General features: G+C 40.3%; 1 protein-coding gene and 1 non-coding gene across 6 annotated transcripts in view; both read right to left on the minus strand.

Moving 5' to 3' along the window:
- Positions 1–20,276, minus strand: part of LOC106573649 (protein NDRG4) — a 36,423-nt gene extending 16,147 nt beyond the window's left edge. For 2 of the 5 annotated variants that reach the window (XM_014148892.2, XM_014148891.2), the window contains exon 1: positions 183–480. In XM_014148892.2, the coding sequence (XP_014004367.2) occupies positions 183–203 (21 nt within the window). In that variant the 5' untranslated portion in view covers positions 204–480. Of the gene's footprint in view, positions 1–182; positions 481–3,553; positions 3,593–13,557; positions 13,649–18,604; positions 18,679–20,131 lie in introns of those variants that run through there. The other 3 variants (XM_014148889.2, XM_014148888.2, XM_014148890.2) reach the window with 3 other exon arrangements.
- On the minus strand, positions 1,395–1,470 carry trnat-ugu (transfer RNA threonine (anticodon UGU)). Its single transcript has one exon. It is a non-coding gene; the product is annotated as a tRNA-Thr (tRNA).
- Positions 20,277–20,752: the final 476 nt, after the last annotated feature.

The following is a 20,752-nucleotide window of genomic DNA, read 5'->3' on the forward strand; positions in this document are numbered from 1 at the left end:
GGTACATCAAAGGTGTTTATTAATGAAGACATTCTATAGTAGTGGATTCACTTCCCCTTCATCAAAATATCCTCACTCTATCAACCAAAATATGCAGAGTCATCCACGCGACAGCAGAAACACTGAACACACTCAAGCAGTCACTCAGTATAAACCTGTAGATACATTATACTGTCACTCACCCCATCCCAGCATTCAGGCATGGTGCCTCAGTAAGCGTGCTCAGTGGTGGAGGAGAAAGAGGAGGAAGAATGGCAGGAGGAGGAGGAGGAGCAGTCAGTGGAGACGAGACAGACAGACAGACAGAGCCAGTCCTCTCCTGTAGTGGGACTAGGTCCTGGCTTTAGAGCAGAGCCTGCTGGGGGATGCTGCTGGTGGTCTCTTTGTCTCGTCTTGTCTTGTCTCGTCTAGCCTCGTCCTGCTCTGGGGCTGAGCGCTGCAGTGCTGTGCCCCCTCTCTTCCCCCGACACCTTATAAACCCCACCATGAGGGCGTGTCGAACTCAAGCCTATTCGCTGCCAGTGCTGCCTCTCTGCACATGATTGGTTAGCTCCTCTGTCAGTCACAGCAGGTTCTCTGCTGTGCTCTTGTTTTGCTCTCTCATCAGCACCAGTGCTCTGTTTCAGGAGAAGATGGCTTATCTCCCTCTCTTTTTCTCTCCCTCTCTCTCTTATTGACCCTGTCCTACCTGTCTCCTTTCCTTTCCCACCCCTCTTATCGCTCCTTAACAGTCATGGACGGTGATGCATAAACAAATGCTTAGCATGCAGTGAGATTTATTTTTACAAATAAAAATTAAACAGAGAACAGTGACATCTCTTTCTGTCTCTGTGCAGCAGCAGCAGCAGCCAGTAGGCTCCTCCATGCTTCTGTGTAATGGGACATTGATGGGACAGTAAGTGGCCATAGGTCACCAGTAAAGCAGAGCAGAGTACTGTATGTGCGTGCATCTACTCAGAAAGCAGGGGATGATGGAACAGTGCTGACTACAGATCAATATGGCAGCAGTGGCTGTCTCTGCTATAGGTTACATTTATTCACACCAGCAGCCATTGTCCATATTCTCCACAACATCAATTTTTTCTTTCTCTCGTCGGTATCCGCCTTTCCTGTGTACAGAGAACTTAGCAAGCTGACTCAACTGTAAACTCTCCATGTCTCTTTCTCTCTCTAGCTCGGTCCCCCTTTTCTGCGGAAGAGAGGGATTAACCCACTCCCCGGCTGACTCAACATTTCCAGTCTTCATTAAATACACAACCTCATTCTCTCACCTATAATCATATGCACTGTCATCACACACACATGCAAGGATACCCTCAGAAAAACACACATACAAACATTTACATTTTAGCTTTTATCCAGAGCGACTTACATTTGTGCATACATTTTCGTAATGGTGCCCAGTGGGAATCGAATCCACAACCCTTGCGTTACAAGCACAACACTCTACCAACTGAGCTACATGGCACCATACACTCAACCACTGTGTGATACAACTTGAGGCCTGCTGATTTGTGCAAAGCATTTAACAGATAGAGAGAGAAGGGGGGGGGGGGAACACAACAGCTCCTAGATCTTCTGCACAGATTATGTCAGACTTGGGCCCTGACAGGAAATGGTGTTCCAAAAAAGGTCCAGTTGCCAGGAACACAAATTCAATTTCCATCTAGACAACCATTGCCAAAGAGCACACAAAAAATCATACATACCTCGGCCTGAACATCAGCAACACAGGTAACTTCCACAAACCTGTGAACGATCTGAGAAACAAGGCAAGAAGATCCCTCTACGCCATTAAAAGGAACATATAATTCAACATCCCAATTAGGATCTGGCTAAAAATACTTGAATCAGTTATAGAACCTATTGCCATTTATGGTTGTGAGGTCTGGGGTCCCTCACCAACCTATAATTCACAAAATGGTACAAACACCAAATTGAGACTCTGCATGCAGAATTCTGCAAAAACATATTACGTGTACAATGTAAAACACCCAATAATGCAGAGCAGAATTAGGACGATACCCGCTAATTATCAAAATCCAGAAAAGAGCGGTTATATTCCACAACCACATGAAAGGAAGCGATTTCTAAACCTTCCATAAATAAGACATCACCTACAGAGAGATGAACCTACAGAAGAATCTCCTAAGCAAGCTGGTCCTGGGGCTCTGTTCACAAACACACCCCACAGAGCCCCAGGACAGCAACACATCTACACCCAACCAAATCATAAGAAAACTAAAAGATAATTGCTTGACACATTGGAAAGAATTAACCAGAAAAACTGGAATGCTGTTTGGCCCTAAACAGAGAGTACACAGTGGCAGAATACATGACCACTGTGACTGACCCAAAATTAAAGAAAGCTTTGACTATGTACAGACTCAGTGAGCATAGCCAGACTCAGTGAGCATAGCCTTGCTGTAGGCAGACCTGGCTTTCAAGAGAAGACAGGCTATGTGCACACTGCCCACAAAATGAGGTGGAAACTGAGCTGCACTTCCTAATGTATTACCATATTAGAGCCACATATTTCCCTCAGATTACACAGACCCACAAAGAATAAGAAAACAAATTCCCATATCTACTGGGTGAAATACCACAGTGTGCCATCACAGCAGCAATATTTGTGACCTGTTGCCACACGAAAACGGCAACCGGTGAAGAACAAACGCATATTCATGTTTATTTATTTTCCCTTTTGTACTTTAACTATATCCACATAGTTACAACACTGTACATAGGCATAATATGACATTTGAAATGTCTTTATTCCTTTGAAACTTTTGTGAGTGTAATGTTTACTGTTCATTTTCGATTGTTTATTTCACTTTTGTTTATTATCGATTTCATTTGCTTTGGCAATGTAACATATGTTTCCCATGGCAATAAAGCCATTTGAATTGAATTGAGTTGAGAGGGTGAGAGAGGGGGGAAGAGGGGGGCAGAGGGGGAGGTGAGAGAGGGGGGAGGTGACACTGGAGGTATCAGACAGAGGGGAGAATGGAGGTGTCTAGACGATTAGTCATATCTCTGATCTAATCGCTACGTGGATTCATGTTAAAATAGACTCTGAACATCACATTACAGAAATCAACTTCTAAGGACTTTAAAACTTTTGTGGTTCTGCACTGTGTGAGAGCTGCTGTGTGATAGTGAATGATTGCATCAGTATCTAGTGGTCCCAACTCATATTAGCTGTGCTATGGCCAAACAGTCACTTATCCTTCTCCCCATCTTCTTCCCTCTTCTCCTCCCAATGAGTCACCATGGTTACGTGGGTGAGTGTACAGCACAGGAGGTTGGTGGCACCTTAATTGGGGAGGATGGGCTAGTGGTAAGGAACGGAAGATGTGCAATGGTATCAAATAGGTCAAACACATGGTTTCCAAGTGTTTGATGCCATTTTATTTGCTCTGTTCTGGTCATTATTATGAGCCGTTTTCCCCTCAGCAGCCTCCTGTGATGTACAGTAATAACAGCAACCAGAGAAGGATAGAGAGAGAAAGAGAGTACGGTACATTGAAAATGTAGAAAACAGTTTCAGTACCTTCCAGTCTCCAGTGGGCATCAGGGTCTCACAGTTCTCCTAGAGAGAGAGAGAGAGAGAGAGAGAAGAGAGAGAGAGAGAGAGAGAGAGAGAGAGAGAGAGAACAGAAACACAATGTCAACTGACTCTCATTATGACACAGTCACTCTGGTTAAACCTATGAGATGCCACAGGGCTGAGAAGGCTGTTCGAGTTGAAGGGATGGATCCAGAAAGTAACATAGATAGATGCTGTGTGGGTCCAAACAAACAGACAGTAGTTAGAGGACAGGAAAGAGAGGGCTCAGGGAAAGGAGAGACAGAAAGATGCCTGTCCCTGCCCGAAGAGTCAAACCAGAACCCAAGCATTCCCCTAGACATCAGTGCAACAAGGAGGACATGCTCTATAGAGGTTATATATAGAGGTTATATCTATAGAGGTTATATGAAGAGATTATATCTATAGGGGTTATATATAGAGGTTATATCTAGAGAAGTTATATCTATAGAGGTTAAATACTGTATATAGAGGTTATTTCTACAGTGGGGGAAAAAAGTATTTGATCCCCTGCTGATTTTGTACGTTTGCCCACTTACAAAGAAATGATCAGTCTATAATTTTAGTGGTAGGTTTATTTGAACAGTGAGAGACAGAATAACAACAACAAAAATCCAGAAAAACGCATGTCAAAAATGTTATAAAATTATTTGCATTTTAATGAGGGAAATAAGTATTTGACCCCTCTGCAAAACATGACTTAGTACTTGGTGGCAAAACCCTTGTTGGCAATCACAGAGGTCAGATGTTTCTTGTAGTTGGCCACCAGATTTGCACACATCTCAGGAGGGATTTTGTCCCACTCCTCTTTGCAGATCTTCTCCAAGCCATTAAGGTTTCGAGGCTGACGTTTGGCAACTCGAACCTTCAGCTCCCTCCACAGATTTTCTATGGGACTAAGGTCTGGAGACTGGCTAGGCCACTCCAGGACCTCAATGTGCTTCTTCTTGAGCTACTCCTTTGTTGCCTTGGCCGTGTATTTTGGGTCATTGTCATGCTGGAATACCCATCCACGACCCATTTTCAATGCCCTGGCTGAGGGAAGGAGGTTTTCACCCAAGATTTGACAGTACATGGCCCCGTCAAATGATGTGGTGAAGTTGTCCTGTCCCCCTAGCAGAAAAACACCCCCAAAGCATAATGTTTCCACCTCCATGTTTGACGGTGGGGATGGTGTTCTTGGGGTCATAGGCAGCATTCCTCCTTCTCCAAACACGGTGAGTTGAGTTGATGCCAAAGAGCTCCATTTTGGTCTCACCTGACCACAACACTTTCACCCAGTTGTCCTCTGAATCATTCAGATGTTCATTGGCAAACTTCAGACGAGCATGTATATGTGCTTTTCTTGAGCGTAGTGTGTTACCAATTGTTTTCTTGGTGACTATGGTCCCAGCTGCCTTGAGATCTTGCATGGAGCCCCAGGCCAAGGGAGATTGACAGTTCTTTTGTGTTTCTTCCATTTGCGAATAATCGCACCAAGAGTTGTCACCTTCTCACCAAGCTGCTTGGCGATGGTCTTGTAGCCCATTCCAGCCTTGTGTAGGTCTACAATCTTGTCCCTGACATCCTTGGAGAGCTCTTTGGTCTTGGCCATGTTGGAGAGTTTGGAATGTGATTGATTGATTGCTTCTGTGGACAGGTGTCTTTTATACAGGTAACAAACTGAGATTAGGAGCACTCCCTTTACGAGTGTGCTCCTAATCTCAGCTCGTTACCTGTATAAAAGACAACTGAGAGCCAGAAATCTTTCTGATTGAGAGGGGGTCAAATACTTATTTCCCTCATTAAAATGCAAATCAATTTCTAACATTTTTGACATTCGTTTTTCTGGATTTTTTGTTGTTATTCTGTCTCTCACTGTTCAAATAAACCTGCCATTAAAATTATAGACTGATAATTTCTTTGTCAGTGGGCAAACGTACAAAATCAGCAGGGGATCAAATACTTTTTTCCCCTCACCGTATAGAGGTTATATAAGAAGAGTTTATATATAGACGTTATATACATAGAGAAGTTATATCTATAGAGGTTAAAAATAGAGAGATTATATCTATAGAAGTTATATAAACAGAGAGGTTATGTATATATAGAGGTCATATCTATAGAGATTATGTATTTAGAGGTTATGTATATAGTCAAATCTATAGAGGTTATATATAGAGGTTAAATATATAGCGTTATATCTATAGAGGTTATATCTGTAGAGGTTATATCTATAGAGGTTATGTATGTATAGAGGTTATATTTATAGAGCTAATATATAGAGAGGTTATACCTATAGAGATTATATATAGAGGTTATATCTATAGAGTTTAAATCTATAGAGGTTATACATAGCGGTTATATCTAGGGAGGTTAAATATATAGGTTATATATATAGAGGTTATATAAAAATAGTTTATATATAGACGTTATATACATAGAGAGGTTATATCTATAGAGGTTATATATAGAGGTTATACCTATAGAGGTTATATATAGAGGTTATATCTATAGAGTTTAAATCTATAGAGGTTATACATAGCGGTTATATCTAGGGAGGTTAAATATATAGGTTATATATATATAGAGGTTATATAAAAAGAGTTTATATATAGACGTTATATACATAGAGAGGTTATATCTATAGAGGTTATATATAGAGGTTATATCTATAGAGGTTATATCTATAGAGGTTAAATCTATAGATGTTATATCTATATAGGTTTTACATAGAGGTTATATCTATAGAGGTTATATATATATGTTATATAGACAGAGGTTATATAAAAATAGTTTATATATAGACATTATATACTGCTCAAAAAAATAAAGGGAACACTTTAACAACACATCCTAGATCTGAATGAAAGATATAATCTTATTAAATACTTTTTTCTTTAAATAGTTGAATGTGCTGACAACAAAATCACACAAAAATAATCAATGGAAATCCAATTTATCAACCCATGTAGGTCTGGATTTGGAGTAAAGTGGAAAACCACACTACAGGCTGATCCAACTTTGATGTAATGTCCTTAAAAGAGTCAAAATGAGGCTCAGTAGCGTGTGTGGCCTCCACGTGCCTGTATGACCTCCCTACAATGCCTGGGCATGCTCCTGATGAGGTGGCGGATGGTCTCCTGAGGGATCTCCTCCCAGACCTGGACTAAAGCATCCGCCAACTCCTGGACAGTCTGTGGTGCAACGTGGCGTTGGTGGATGGAGCGAGACATGATGTCCCAGATGTGCTCAATTGGATTCAGGTCTGGGGAACGGGCGGGCCAGTCCATAGCATCAATGCCTTCCTCTTGCAGGAACTGCTGACACACTCCAGCCACATGAGGTCTAGCATTGTCTTGCATTAGGAGGAACCCATGGCCAATTGCACCAGTATATGGTCTCACAAGGGGTCTGAGGATCTCATCTCGGTACCTAATGGCAGTCAGGCTACCTCTGGCAAGCACATGGAGGGCTGTGTGGCCCCCCAAAGAAATGCTACCCCACACAACGACTGACCCAACGCCAAACCGGTCATGCTGGAGGATGTTGCAGGCAGCAGAACGTTCTCCACGGCGTCTCCAGACTCTGTCACGTCTGTCACGTGCTCAGTGTGAACCTGCTTTCATCTGTGAAGAGCACAGGGCGCCAGTGGCAAATTTGCCAATCTTGGTGTTCTCTGGCAAATGCCAAACGTCCTGCACGGTGTTGGGCTGTAAGCACAGCCCCCACCTGTGGACGTCGGGCCCTCATACCACCCTCATGGAGTCTGTTTCTGACCGTTTGAGCAGACACATGCACATTTGTGGCCTGCTGGAGGTCATTTTGCAGGGCTCTGGCAGTGCTTCTCCTGCTCCTCCTTGCACAAAGGCGGAGGTAGCGGTCCTGCTGCTGGGTTGTTGCCCTCTTACGGCCTCCTCCATGTCTCCTGATGTACTGGCCTGTCTCCTGGTAGCGCCTCCATGCTCTGGACACTACGCTAACAGACACAGCAAATCTTCTTGCCACAGCTCGCATTAATGTGCCATCCTGGATGAGCTGCACTTCCTGAGCCACTTGTGTGGGTTGTAGACTCCGTCTCATGCTACCACTAGAGTGAAAGCACCGCCAGCATTCAGAAGTGACCAAAACATCAGCCAGGAAGCATAGAAATTGAGAAGGGGTCTGTGGTCCCCACTTGCAGAACCACTCCTTTGTTGGGGGTGTCTTGCTAATTGCCTATAATTTCCACCTGTTGTCTATTCCATTTGCACAACAACGTGTGAAATTTATTGTCAATCAGTGTTGCTTTCTAAGTGGACAGTTTGATTTCACAGAAGTGTGATTGACTTGGAGTTACATTGTGTTGTTTAAGTGTTCCCTTTATTTTTTTTGAGCAGTGTATATATCTGGAGGTGATATCTATAGAGGATATAAATAGAGAGGTTATATCTATAGAGGTTAATATAAATAAAAAGGTTATATATAGAGGTTATGTATATATAGAGGTAATATCTATAGAGGTTATGTATATGGAGGTCCTGTATATAGAGTTTATATCTCTAGATGTATATCTGTAGAGGTTACATATACAGGTTATATCTATAGAGATTATATGTATAGAGGTTATATATATAGAGGTTAAGTCTATAGAGTTATATCTGTAGAGGTTACATATTGAGGTTATATCTATAGAGGTTATGTATATATAGAGGTTATATCAATATAGGTCATATCTATAGAGATTATGTATATAAGATTTTGTAAATATAGGTTATATATAGAGGTTATATCTATAGAGGCTATATCTGTTGAGGTTGTATATATAGAGGTTATATCTATAGAGGTATATCTGTACAGGTTATATCTACAGAGGTTATATATAGAGAGGTTATATCCATAGAGGTTATATCTATATAGGTTATATATATAGAGGTTATCAATAGAGGTTATATCTATAGAGGTTATGTATACATAGGTTATATATAGAGAGATTATATCTATAGAGGTTATATATAGAGCTATATCTATAGAGGTTATATCTAAAGAGGTTATACATACAGAGGTTGTATCTATAGAGGTTATATCTATAGAGGTTATATCTATAGCGGTTAAGTCTTGAAGTTATGTATATATAGAGTTTATATCCATAGAGGTTATATATTTAGAGGTTATATATATATAATGTATATCTATAGAGGTTATATCTATAGAGGTTATATCTATAGAGGTTGTCTATAGAGTTATATCTGTAGAGGTTACAAATTGAGGTTATATCTATAGAGGTTATATCTATAGAGGTTATGTATTTATAGAGGTTATATCTATATAGGTTATATCTATAGAGGTTATGTATATACGATTTTGTAAATAGAGATTATATATAGAGGTTATATCTATAGAGGTTATATCTGTAGAGATTGTATGTATAGAGGTTATATCTATAGAGGTATATCTGTAGAGGTTATATCTATATAGATTATATCTATAGAGCTTATATCTATAGAGGTTATATATAGAGAGCTTATATCCATAAAGGTTATATCTATGTAGGTTATATATAGAGGTTATCAATAGAGGTTATATCTATCGAGGTTATGTCTACAGAGGTTATATATAGAGAGATTATATCTATAGAGGTTATATATAGAGGTTATATCTAAAGAGCTTATATCTAAAGAGGTTATATATACAGAGGTTATATCTATAGAGGTTATATCTATAGTGGTTAAATCTTTAGAGGTTATGTATATATAGAGTTTATATCCATAGAGATGATATATTTAGAGGTTAAATATATCATTTATATCTATAGAGGTTATATATAGAGGTCATGTATATATAGAGGTTATATCTATAGAGGTTATATCTATAGAGGTTATATATAGAGAGGTTATATATAGAGAAGTTACATATATAATGATGATATATATAGAGAAGTTATATATAGAGGTTATATATAGAGAGATTATATATATAGAGAGAGGTTATATATAGAGGTTAAATCTATAGAGGTTATATAGAGAGAGGTTCTACATAGAGAAGTTACATATATAACGATGATATATTTAGAGAAGGTATATATAGAGGTTATATATAGAGAGTTGATATATATATAGAGAGGTTATATATAGAGGTTAAATCTATTAAGGTTATATATAGAGAGATGATATATATGGAGAAGTTATATATAGAGAGGTCATATATAGAGAGATTATATATATATAGAGTAGTTATATATATGGAGATTATATCTATAGAGGTTAAATCTATTGAGTTTATATCTATAGAGATTATATATAGAGAGCTAATATCTATAGAGGTTATATATATAGAGAGGTTGTATATATAGAGGTTATGTATATAGAGGTTATATATATAGAGGTTATATTTAGATGTTATATCTATAGAGTTTATATATATGTTATATATAGAGGTTATATCTATAGAGGTTATGTATATAGAGGTTAGGTATATAGAGGTTATATATAGAGAAGTTATATCTATAGAGGTTATTTCTATATAGTTTATATATAGAGAGGTTATATATAGAGAGGTTATATGTATAGAGGTTATATCTATAGAGGTTATATATGGAGAGGTTATATAGAGAGGTTATATCGATAGAAATTACATCTATAGAGGTGATATCTATGGAGGTTATATCTATAGAGGTTATTTATATATAGAGCTTATATCTATAGAGGTAATATATAGAGAGGTTATATCCATAGAGGTTATATCTATGTAGGTTATGTATTTAGGTTGTATATAGAGGTTATTTATATAATGTATATCTATAGAGGTTATATATAGAGGTCATGTATATAGAGTGGTTATATCTATAGATGTTATATATAGAGAGGTTCTATATTGAGAAGTTACATATACAGAGATGATATATATATATATATATATATATATATATATATATAGAGGTTATATATCGAGGTTATATCTATAGAGGTTAGATATAGAGAGATGATATATATGGAGAAGTTATATATATAGATGTTATATAGAGAGAGATGATATATATAGAGTAGGTATGTATATGGAGATTATATCTATAGAGGTTGTTTATGGAGAGGCTATATCTATAGAGGTTATATATAGAGGTTATATCTATAGAGGTTATGTATATAGAGGTTATATATAAAGGTTATATATAGAGGTTATATTTAGAGGTTATATCTATAGAGTTTATATATATAAGTTATATATAGAGATTATATCTATAGAGATTATGTATATAGAGGTTATGTATGTAGATGTTATGTATAAAGAGCTAATAAATAGAGGTTATATCTTTGGAGGTTATATGTAGAGAGGTTATATGTATAGAGGTTATATCTATATAGTTTATATATAGAGGGTATATATAGAGAGGTTATATCTATAGAGTTTATATATAGAGATGTTATATCTATAGAGGTTTTGTATATAGAGGTTATATCTATAGAGATTATTTATATATAGAGGTTATTTCTGTGGAGGTTATATCTATAGAGGTTATATATAGAGCGGTTATATATAGAGTTTGTATATAGAGAGAGGTTATATCTATAGAGGTTATATATATATAGAGGTTATGTATAGAGAGGTTATATCTATTGTTGTTATATATATATATATATATATATATATATATATATATATGTTATATATAAGTGTTATATATAAAGGTTATAAGGTTATATGTAGAGGTTATATATATAGAGGTTATGTACAGAGAAGTTATATATATAGAGGTTATATATATAGAGGTTATATAGAGAGAGATTATATATGTAGAGACGTTATATATAGAGAGAGAGGTTATATATAGAGAGGTTATATCTATGGAGGTTATACTGTAGTTGAATCAGACCAAGCATCATTAAAGTGGTTTAAGAAAAATTGTCCCCAAACCCTTAGAGATCCTGAAGGTGCAATCCTAGTGCATTCATATACAGTGGTTTCAGGAAACACAAAATTATTATACATAAAAACACAGATGAGGTGAAGAAAGGAAGAAAGTTGTCAAATGGTTGCATTATTATCAGAACACATCAGCAGTCCATTGATATAGGGTGATGACATTAAGATCAGATTTCCTACTAGAGAGAATGGGTGTCATGCGCTTGTTCTTAGAGGAGAGACAGCAGGTTAGTTGCTTCAGTGGGGCGGTCGGACCAGCAGGTGTCACTCTTGTCCTCTGGAGCCCAGATGTGACTGCAGTAAGACAGCATGGTGGGGGAGGGAGCTGTGGCACTGTGCTGGTGGTGGCTGGATGCATGTTGTTCTTCAGGAAGTTTAACATTTCTCCATATGAAATGATCCTGTGTGATTATCTGGAAGTATGACACCCTGCTGATTCTATTACTATAGGCTGTGCATCAATGATTTCTTCCCCCTGTTGTTTGTGGCCTCCATATTTCTGTGACTCAGCATGTGTTGCAGGTGAGGATAAGCTATGTAAAGGAGCAACCAATAGCACAGCTGAAGGAATCCGTGATTTGGTGCCCCCACTGGGCGAGGGGACTAGTCCCCCTGCAGGGCGTGTTCTGGGTTTGTAATGACCGGGATGCACCCACTGGTCTGATTGCGGGTCTGGTGGAGCCAGTGCCGCACGATCACATGCCACTGTTGTTGGGGGTGGCTTGAGGAAGAGGGGGCGGTGAGGGGCGCAGGGTTTGCACAGGGGAGTGCATTCATACACCACCCTTGGTCTCTCTGTGTCATAAACACAAACAGAAGTGTGTTACAGTGGCTAATCAGTCCACCTCAGAGGTCCAGGCCGGGAGAGACCTGGAGGGGAGGAAGACTACAGATGTAGGATCTTAATTTGAGCCAGTTTGCTACAGCAGGAAAATAATCCTGCAGCAGGAAAATAATCCTGCAGCAAAACGAAATGTGAATTATTTTGTGGATTATAATTAATGGCCAATTTTTGTAGGGTTTGATACGTTTTAAGTTAGGGCAAATCAAGTATGACATTTTAAAGTGAAAAATCTTAAATACACTACACGTTTGCATTTCCTGTTGAGTAGGAACATTCTCATCAACAAAAGAGTGATCAGATTAAGATCCTACTTCTGTACCTAACAGACCTGGGAGGTCATGACCCACGTAGAGGAGGACAAGAGAGGCAAGGCTGTCTGGATAAGCTGCTGTCATGATGTCATCCTGATCAAATTAAAACACAGTCTTTTAAAGGAAATAAATGAATCTGGGTCACACATCCACTCCACATAGCTCTTTACTTCAAAATGCAAAGTAAGTCCTCATGGTTAATTACCACTATGTAATAATCAGCAATAATCAACATTACTTTGATTAATACATTTTTACTTGGCCTCTGTGTTTTAATGGCCACTGCCTTGATATTGTCTGAGTAATCAGTTTCTCCACTCTGTCAATCATGATCAAGAATGTCAGTGAAGTGTATAAATGACTGTGACATATCCTCTCAGACAGTTTTAATCAATGTGATTAGCACTTCTTTTCTCTACTGATGCCACCTCTCTTATGCTCCTCATTTTCAGTCACAGCATTCAAGAGTTTACTGAATTACTTATTATGCTAAGAGTAGTATACTGTTGCAGTCACTGGTTTTTGTAAGACCTTGTAGCCTCTCAACTCCCCCATCCTTTCACACTCCTAAATGTGAATATTAATGCAGTGTATGATGAATCCCTCCTACACAATTAAACACATTTTCTGTTTCCCAACCAGGACACACACAATTACACTATTATATCAACTACACACACACGCACAAATGCACAAAAATAAATGAGTATTCCAATGCACGCACGCACAAAATAACTAACAAACAGACACACGCACACACACACACGCACGCACACACACACACACACACACACACACACACACACACACACACACACACACACACACACACACACACACACACACACACACACACACACACACACACACACACACACACACACACACACACACACACACACACACACACACACGTACGTAAAGAAAAGGCTCACCATCTCAGTGTCTTGTCCTCTCTGTTCTTGCAGTAGGGGTTTCTCCTCAGTAAATTGCTGCTCCTTCATCCCAGCCATCCTGGAGAGCAACCTGCAATCACCATAGCAATGCACACCTGAGATTACATAGCCCACTTTGTTACTTTAGTAAAACCTCTTAAATCCATCCACCAACTCAAATCCCTGCAGCAAACCTCTATCATAAGTTTTCTTCCCCCAATAATTATCTACAATATATCAACCATGGTTTCTGTGGCTGGGCGAGTCCATTTTCTACTTTGTCCAATATAATGTTTTCATAGTCCCTTTATGTTGGACATGTACTAAAGGGAGGTCCACGGATGCACAGTATCTGAATAGAGAATACATTCTGGTGTTGGTCTGTTGGAAAACAGATTGAACAGTAGTAGCCTATTCTCTTTGGGTCTCCAGTGGTTTCAGCTCATGGACTGGGTCATAGACTGTTGAATAAAGCAGGTCTGAGGAGCCAGCCAGACAGTCAGACAGTGAGCTTCCCATTAGGATATAATTAAACTCCAGCAGTGTGGCTGATGTCAGTGGATACAGATGGACTCTATCAATTCTGAGTGACATGTCGATACAAGGGCACCGCTAAACCCATAGAGCGCAGAGCAGAATGGAACCTTTTTCTAACTAGGCAAGTCAGTTAAGAACAAATTCTTATTTACAATGTTGGCCTACACCGGCCAAACCCGGACGACGCTAGGCCAATTGTGCGCTGCCCTATGGGACTCCCAATCACAGCCAGGTGTGATACAACCTGAAATACAGCCAATGCACACATGGACTCACACACTCAAGCACACATATGCGAGTGTGCACACACACTCACAGTTGCAGGTAGACATTGCGTATACACATTGTGCATGCACACACAGACACATTAACTTGTTCATTGTCAAGAAAAACAAATGCAACAAGATAAAAGAAAGCTTATTGAATAAAACATTTACAGATGAGCAAGACGTAAAGGTAAAAAAGCAGCAATGGAAGGCTGCCAGCACAATAAGCATGTACAGTATGGGTAATGTGGAAACCTATGAGACTAACAACTAGTCCTTCCTGGATGAAGTACTTTACAGGCAGAAATGTAGACTCAGTTAACACCAAAATATTTTCTGTTTGAGTCTCCCTACCAAATTGAGTCAGGCACGGAGGAGCTGTGGCCTCATAAATATTTAGAAACGGTAACTTCACACAGTGACAGGTTGTTTAATGACTGGGATGCAGTAAAAACAACAGCTGGACAGCTCTCTCTCTCTCTCTCTCTCTCTCTCTCTCTCTCTCTCTCTCTCTCTCTCTCTCTCTCTCTCTCTCTCTCTCTCTCACCATACTCCTCTCTTTGTGACAACACTGTTGCTGTTCTCTGTTTGAAAGGGACCTTTGCATAAGCATGACAATGAGCCCATGACCAGTTTTAACTAGGAACTAACCAGCCACCAGCCTCATCAATCTGCCTGCTTAACTCTCTCTCTCCCTCTCTCTCTCCCTCCCTCCCGCCTTATATAAGATGGCTCACTGTGAAATCAATTATCATTACACAGTCTATATTTGTCCCTGTTGACGCTGTTTCAAACCCACTGATTTGGGTTTAGATGACTCACTACTTTTAGCTGCTGCTTTATTTCATATTCCCTAAATCCACAAATATGATTTTAGATTTTCTCTGAGGAACTATTAATCGTACTAATGAAATTAAATGAGTGGGACTTCATTTACCTAAAATGAGTCTGATCAGAAACATCAACTTCACTTTTCAGTGGTGCAGGTGATGTGTGTCTGCATCCACTGTCTATGGAGTCAAAAGGGTCATGTGCTACTTCTAAGTCTCTTTTCACCCAGTGTGGGCCGGGGTCGGCTCTCTGAATCTGCTCTCTGAATCTGCTCTCTGAATCTGCTCTCTGAATCTGCTCTCTGAATCTGCTCTCTGAATCTGCTCTCTGAATCTGCTCTCTGCCAGTAAAAAGAAGATGAGGTGAAGTTTATTTTTGTCCGTGAGCATGAAGATCTTCCTTTTACAGTATTTGGTCAAGGAGGGTAAAATAAATCTGTCCTCCTTTCTCATCCCCCTCTCTCCCTCTCCTCTGTTCTTTTATCGGGCCACGGTTCTCCCCAGACTTTGTTGCCATGACAACTTCCAGCAGCGCTGTCGGCCCAGCCCGGCTGGGTTCTAACAGGACCTGGTTTAGCTTCTCTTTTCCTTTTAACATCTTCTCATTTCCACCAGCTGCTCCCCTCTCCCATCTACCCCACCCCTGCAGCTATCTCAGTCTGGCTGGCCATGCTCCATTCCCACCCCATCATGTATATCTACTGTAACAGCACTCTCCCACTCTCATGGAGTTCATAGGGTGCAGAGCTGGAGGGTTACTGAGAATCTCTCTCACAGGGGGATAAGGTCAATTCTGTGTGACTCATATCTGTGATAGAGAGTGAGTGAGGCTGAGTGTGAGGGAGGGAGATAGACACAGCCAGTGTCTGAAAGAGGCTATGGGGAGATGAGGACGACAAGGCTGTGAGAAAAGCATTCTGCTGGACAGGAAATCAATGGGATGTGTATGTGGGGGGAAGCATCAGACCAAAAGCACAAATTCAGAATCAATACCTGGAAACTGGGCCAGGTTCAGCTCTGTGTTATGTGTGTGTACAGTGTGTGTGTGTACAGTGTGTGTGTGCAGTGTGTGTGCAGTGTGTGTGTACAGTGTGTGTGTGTGTGTGTATATTTGAACAGTTTGTTTTTCCCATAAATTGAATAAAACTGACCCAGCAGTGATCCCTGAAAAACATCCAGAAAGGCAATGCGACTTGATTCATGATTTTTCAAGCCTTCTCACTGTCAGTAACATAATTAACTTTGGTCCGGCTGATTAATTAGCCATATGGACAATAACATCAGAGAGGATTAAAGGCCAACTCATCCAAAGGAGAAAATGGCCCTTTTGGGATCTGCAGCAGAGAGCACAAACCACACCTTCACTCTTGTGGAATCTAACAACCCAAGAAATGAAATCAATTAAACACACTAACAAATTAATATCGGAGAAAGAGAGGAAGGGAGCACAAACAAGAACACTGGTCATACCTGAGGCTTTGTGCTCACTGATAGATCCTGCATTAAAACATCCCAAATGGGACCCTATTCCCTATATAGTGCAAGACTTATGACCAGAGCTCTGGTCAAAAGTAATGTACAATATGTGACCGACCGGCTCAAATCGGTCTTATGTAGCAAAATTTGAAATTGTGTTTTTTTTACATTGGATAAACTTAGAGACTACAAAATGGTAGCGACAACCCTGTGGATTCCTCAGGGGCCACTGATCTATCAGGCTGTCTCTGATGCCAGCTCTGAGAGCAGCACATACATGGAGATAGAGATAGGCTGCCTCCCAGTACTTTTGACCAGAGCCCTATGGGACATATTCCTACAGGACTGGCCGAAAGTGGTGCACTATAAAGGGAATAGGGTTCCATTTGGGAGGCAGACTATCTTTATCTCCATGTATGTGCTGCTCTCAGAGCTGGCATCAGAGACAGCCTGATAGATCAGTGGCCCCTGAGGAATCCACAGGGCTGTCGCTACAGCCTGCCTGACCTGGCTTGGCCCTGCCTCCTGTCACTAGGTAGCCTGTGCTATGGGACAGAGCAAGCTGGACAGAAGGGCACGGCATATGACTCTCAATGGGACCCGTGCAAAACAGAGAAGGAAGAGGCAGGGGAGCTCTTAAAACCTTTCTGACTGACCACTACTGTTTCAGAAGACTTCATTTTTTATCGCTGCATTCGTACTTGTATATCAAAAGATGGATCTCTTAATGATTTTAATATTAAATGCGATAGGCCTACTGTAAACGAGCCAATAGAAAGTACTATAAGTATTGTAGGTAGATGTGGAAGTATCTGCCTTACATTGACTGCCCTGATCTTGGAAGCGTCATGGAATCTCTTAGAAATCCAGCCCTCTTCTTCCACCTGACTCAGTTTTGTTACATAGTGGTGGATACCTACACTTGCCAGAAAATCCTGTTTTATCTCATGGTACAGTATGCTGCCAGGCCCTACATTGGATGTCAGATGTCAGCCGTTAGTGACAACAGCCTCGCCCAGTGAAGGCACACTCAATGACCAATATGTCAACTAGCTACATCATCCCCTTCAATGAAATCACCCATTCTCTGTCTATTCTAAGCTAAACATCCACAACATTTCGGCCTATAGCACCGAATGTCTCTTTATTGCCCCCCCAAACTCCGGTTGTTTGATTGAGCCGAACAATTTGTACTTGAGATATTGAAAACTAAAAGTAGTAAGTGTGGTGGTTAGTCTCAGGAAACAAATCCAAAAGCCTAAACAAAGAAAATATGCAACAGGTTTCAACCACTTGACAACTAGCTATACCTTATCCCAAAAGACTATCAAGGAGATGATCATACTGAGTTTGAGACTATACCCACAAACCCTAAAGCAAGGACATGATTAGCATGCAAGATGTGTGGAACATGCAGTTCCGTCCAGACTGATACAACACAGTACAGAAACAGCCATGGCTGGGGTTCGAAGTTGATGGATGGTAATATAACACACACATAGAGAATGTGTGCTGTGATGCTTGGCTACAGCTCTTCTGACCATCATTAATAGGGCCTTAATGGGGTGATAGTGAGATACGATTCATCAAATGATGTCTTGGTCCCGTGCTCTGCTGTGATTGGTCCATGGCTCATGAGTCTCTTTTAACTTTGCCAAAAAGTGCTTAATGACTCAAAAGACATGGTCCAACAGCGAGCAGCAATCAGATTCATGAGTTGTGGTCCAATGCTCTGCAGTGATTGGCCATTGGCTTGTACTCCAGCACAATAAGTTACGGTCCACAAGCTAGGCCTTGGTGTGGAACACTGCAGTCATCAGCCCATGACTTTAAGAAGGACGGACAGTGAATGGAAGGAGTGATGTACTAGATGCCAAAAACACAAGTTAAGGAAGCTATATACAGTATATGAAGTCCATTCCAGAAGGCACTACGTACATGGTCTGCAGCAGGCTCTGCGGCACCGAGCAGTTAGCCTTTGAAGAGAAGTTCCAAAACAATCCGGGCCCCATCTATCAGTACAAAATAAAATCATCCATTGGCGATTGAAAGAAAGAGGGGAAAAAAGTGAACAGCAAAGTTTAAGCCATATCATCATGACTCATAGGTCGATTTTTACAGTGATAGGAACAGAGCAGCTTTACATGGAGGAACAAACACACCAGGTATATTGCTCTTTGTGGTTGTATTAATACCCAGAAGCAGCAGAGAAACAGACCTGGTCCCATACAGTGGGCTTTGTTGAGCTTGCATATGCTAAAGGGCAAAAAGTGAACCTGATAACTGTTATTTTTACACTGTACAGGGTGAGAATACAACCTAATAAACAGTGTGAATAAAGTAACAGGAACATTGTGTCTAACGTCCAATTGTTAAAGCGTTTGATCCTATAATCAAATGTACAGTATTAGGGTTCTGCACCAGTCTTATATAATACAATGAATTGGGGCTGCACCAATATGATTTCATATTATCTTGTCGACAGAAACTGTACAAAGGAACAGGACATATTTCTGACAGGGTGAAAATCAAACACATCAGCATTTACCTTCAGACCAGGAGCATGTCATCATTTTTCTGACAGATGGTGATCACTCACAACATGTCAGGCCTGACATTCAGCCTCAGATCTCTACGTTTTTCCTACAGGTCCAAGTGTGCAACTACCATTCAACAAGGCAGGCGGCCATGCACACACAGCATGTAAATGAACATCTACCGACACACACAGGTATCAAAGGAGAGGTAACAGATATCCAATTTAAATGTCCTCTGATGAACTCTTTATTGAGACTGTAAAACTTGGAACACAGTCTGTTTGGACCAGAATATCAACTGTCCTGCCTCGATCTCTAACTCTGCCACATGCAATGGCCTCAGATATGAAGTGTGGTTCTTTTGTGATTAGTGTGGCTGCTGTTTATTGAAGGGTAGGGTAGAAAGTAAACTGTGTTCTACGGCTGACACACAACTGAACACAACAACTCAAAGCAGTTCGCTGTTCGCTAGTCTCTTTAGCTAGAAAGCAGAAGGCCTGCACCTGGTAAGAAAGTTGGCTGTATATTCTCTACATGACTTATTAATACGCAGGCTGCTAGGGATGTCTAAAGGCAGGACTGATCTATATGACGCACTCCTGTTTCTAGGGTTAATAAATTCAACCTGACGACCTCATACTCGCGCCAATGCAGAGGCTGGCACACTGTCCTACAGCACTGGGACACAGTCAGAGCCTCATTTATACAGCTAGGAGGAGACAGTAGAGGACCTGGGGGGCTAATGTCTCCATACTGTATGTGCAGTCAATTCCGTCTCCCATCATCTATGTAATATAACATCCTTATGCACTACAAAATAGTTAAGTCAAGCTTTGCAAAAATTTGTTCTGTCATTCTATCTCATGTAGGTCTTTTGTCATCTGATCCAAACTGAGCAGAATGAACATACAGACAGATAAGAACTTACCTGCTGTGGTGGTTTGAGCTGCTAGGGTGGCTGTTGATGCGTCTGGATTTTGCAGTGCGTCTGTTTCCCTCTCTCTTTCCCCCAGTCTGTTCTGGTCTGTGTGTCTGTGTGTGCTACAGAGAAAGGCTGTCTACTCTATGGGTTCTCTGATACCCTCTCATCCTCCCTCCTTCTTTCTCTCCAACTCCCTCCCTCCCTGATAATAAACAGAGAGCATGTGTTATCCCCGATGATGCAGCATGAGAGCGCCACCACACTGAAAGATCAGAGGCAAGGGAGGAGAGAGGAGGGGAGAGTGGACAGGGTGATGAAATTAAACAGGGAAGAGTGAAAGTGATGGGAGGTAAATTAAATAGATGATAGAGATAAGGAGAGATGCTGAGAGCCTGCTTGAGAGAAGGATATGGTCATAAAAGTGAGATTTAGAGTGATACAAGATAAAGGATAGATCATTTTGGGGTAACAATTATTGCTCTTGAAAACAGAAGAGTGAAGCTTCCACTGCACCAATAAGTTCACAATCACGAGCTTCAGAATACTATTTCTAACAACACCCACAAAATGACACAAAAAATATAGTACATAATGGATTTATCATTCCCTTTGACACATTTCAACTCT

Source organism: Salmo salar, chromosome ssa16 (genome assembly GCF_905237065.1).
Source record: "Salmo salar chromosome ssa16, Ssal_v3.1, whole genome shotgun sequence".
Taxonomy (NCBI): Eukaryota; Metazoa; Chordata; class Actinopteri; order Salmoniformes; family Salmonidae; genus Salmo; species Salmo salar.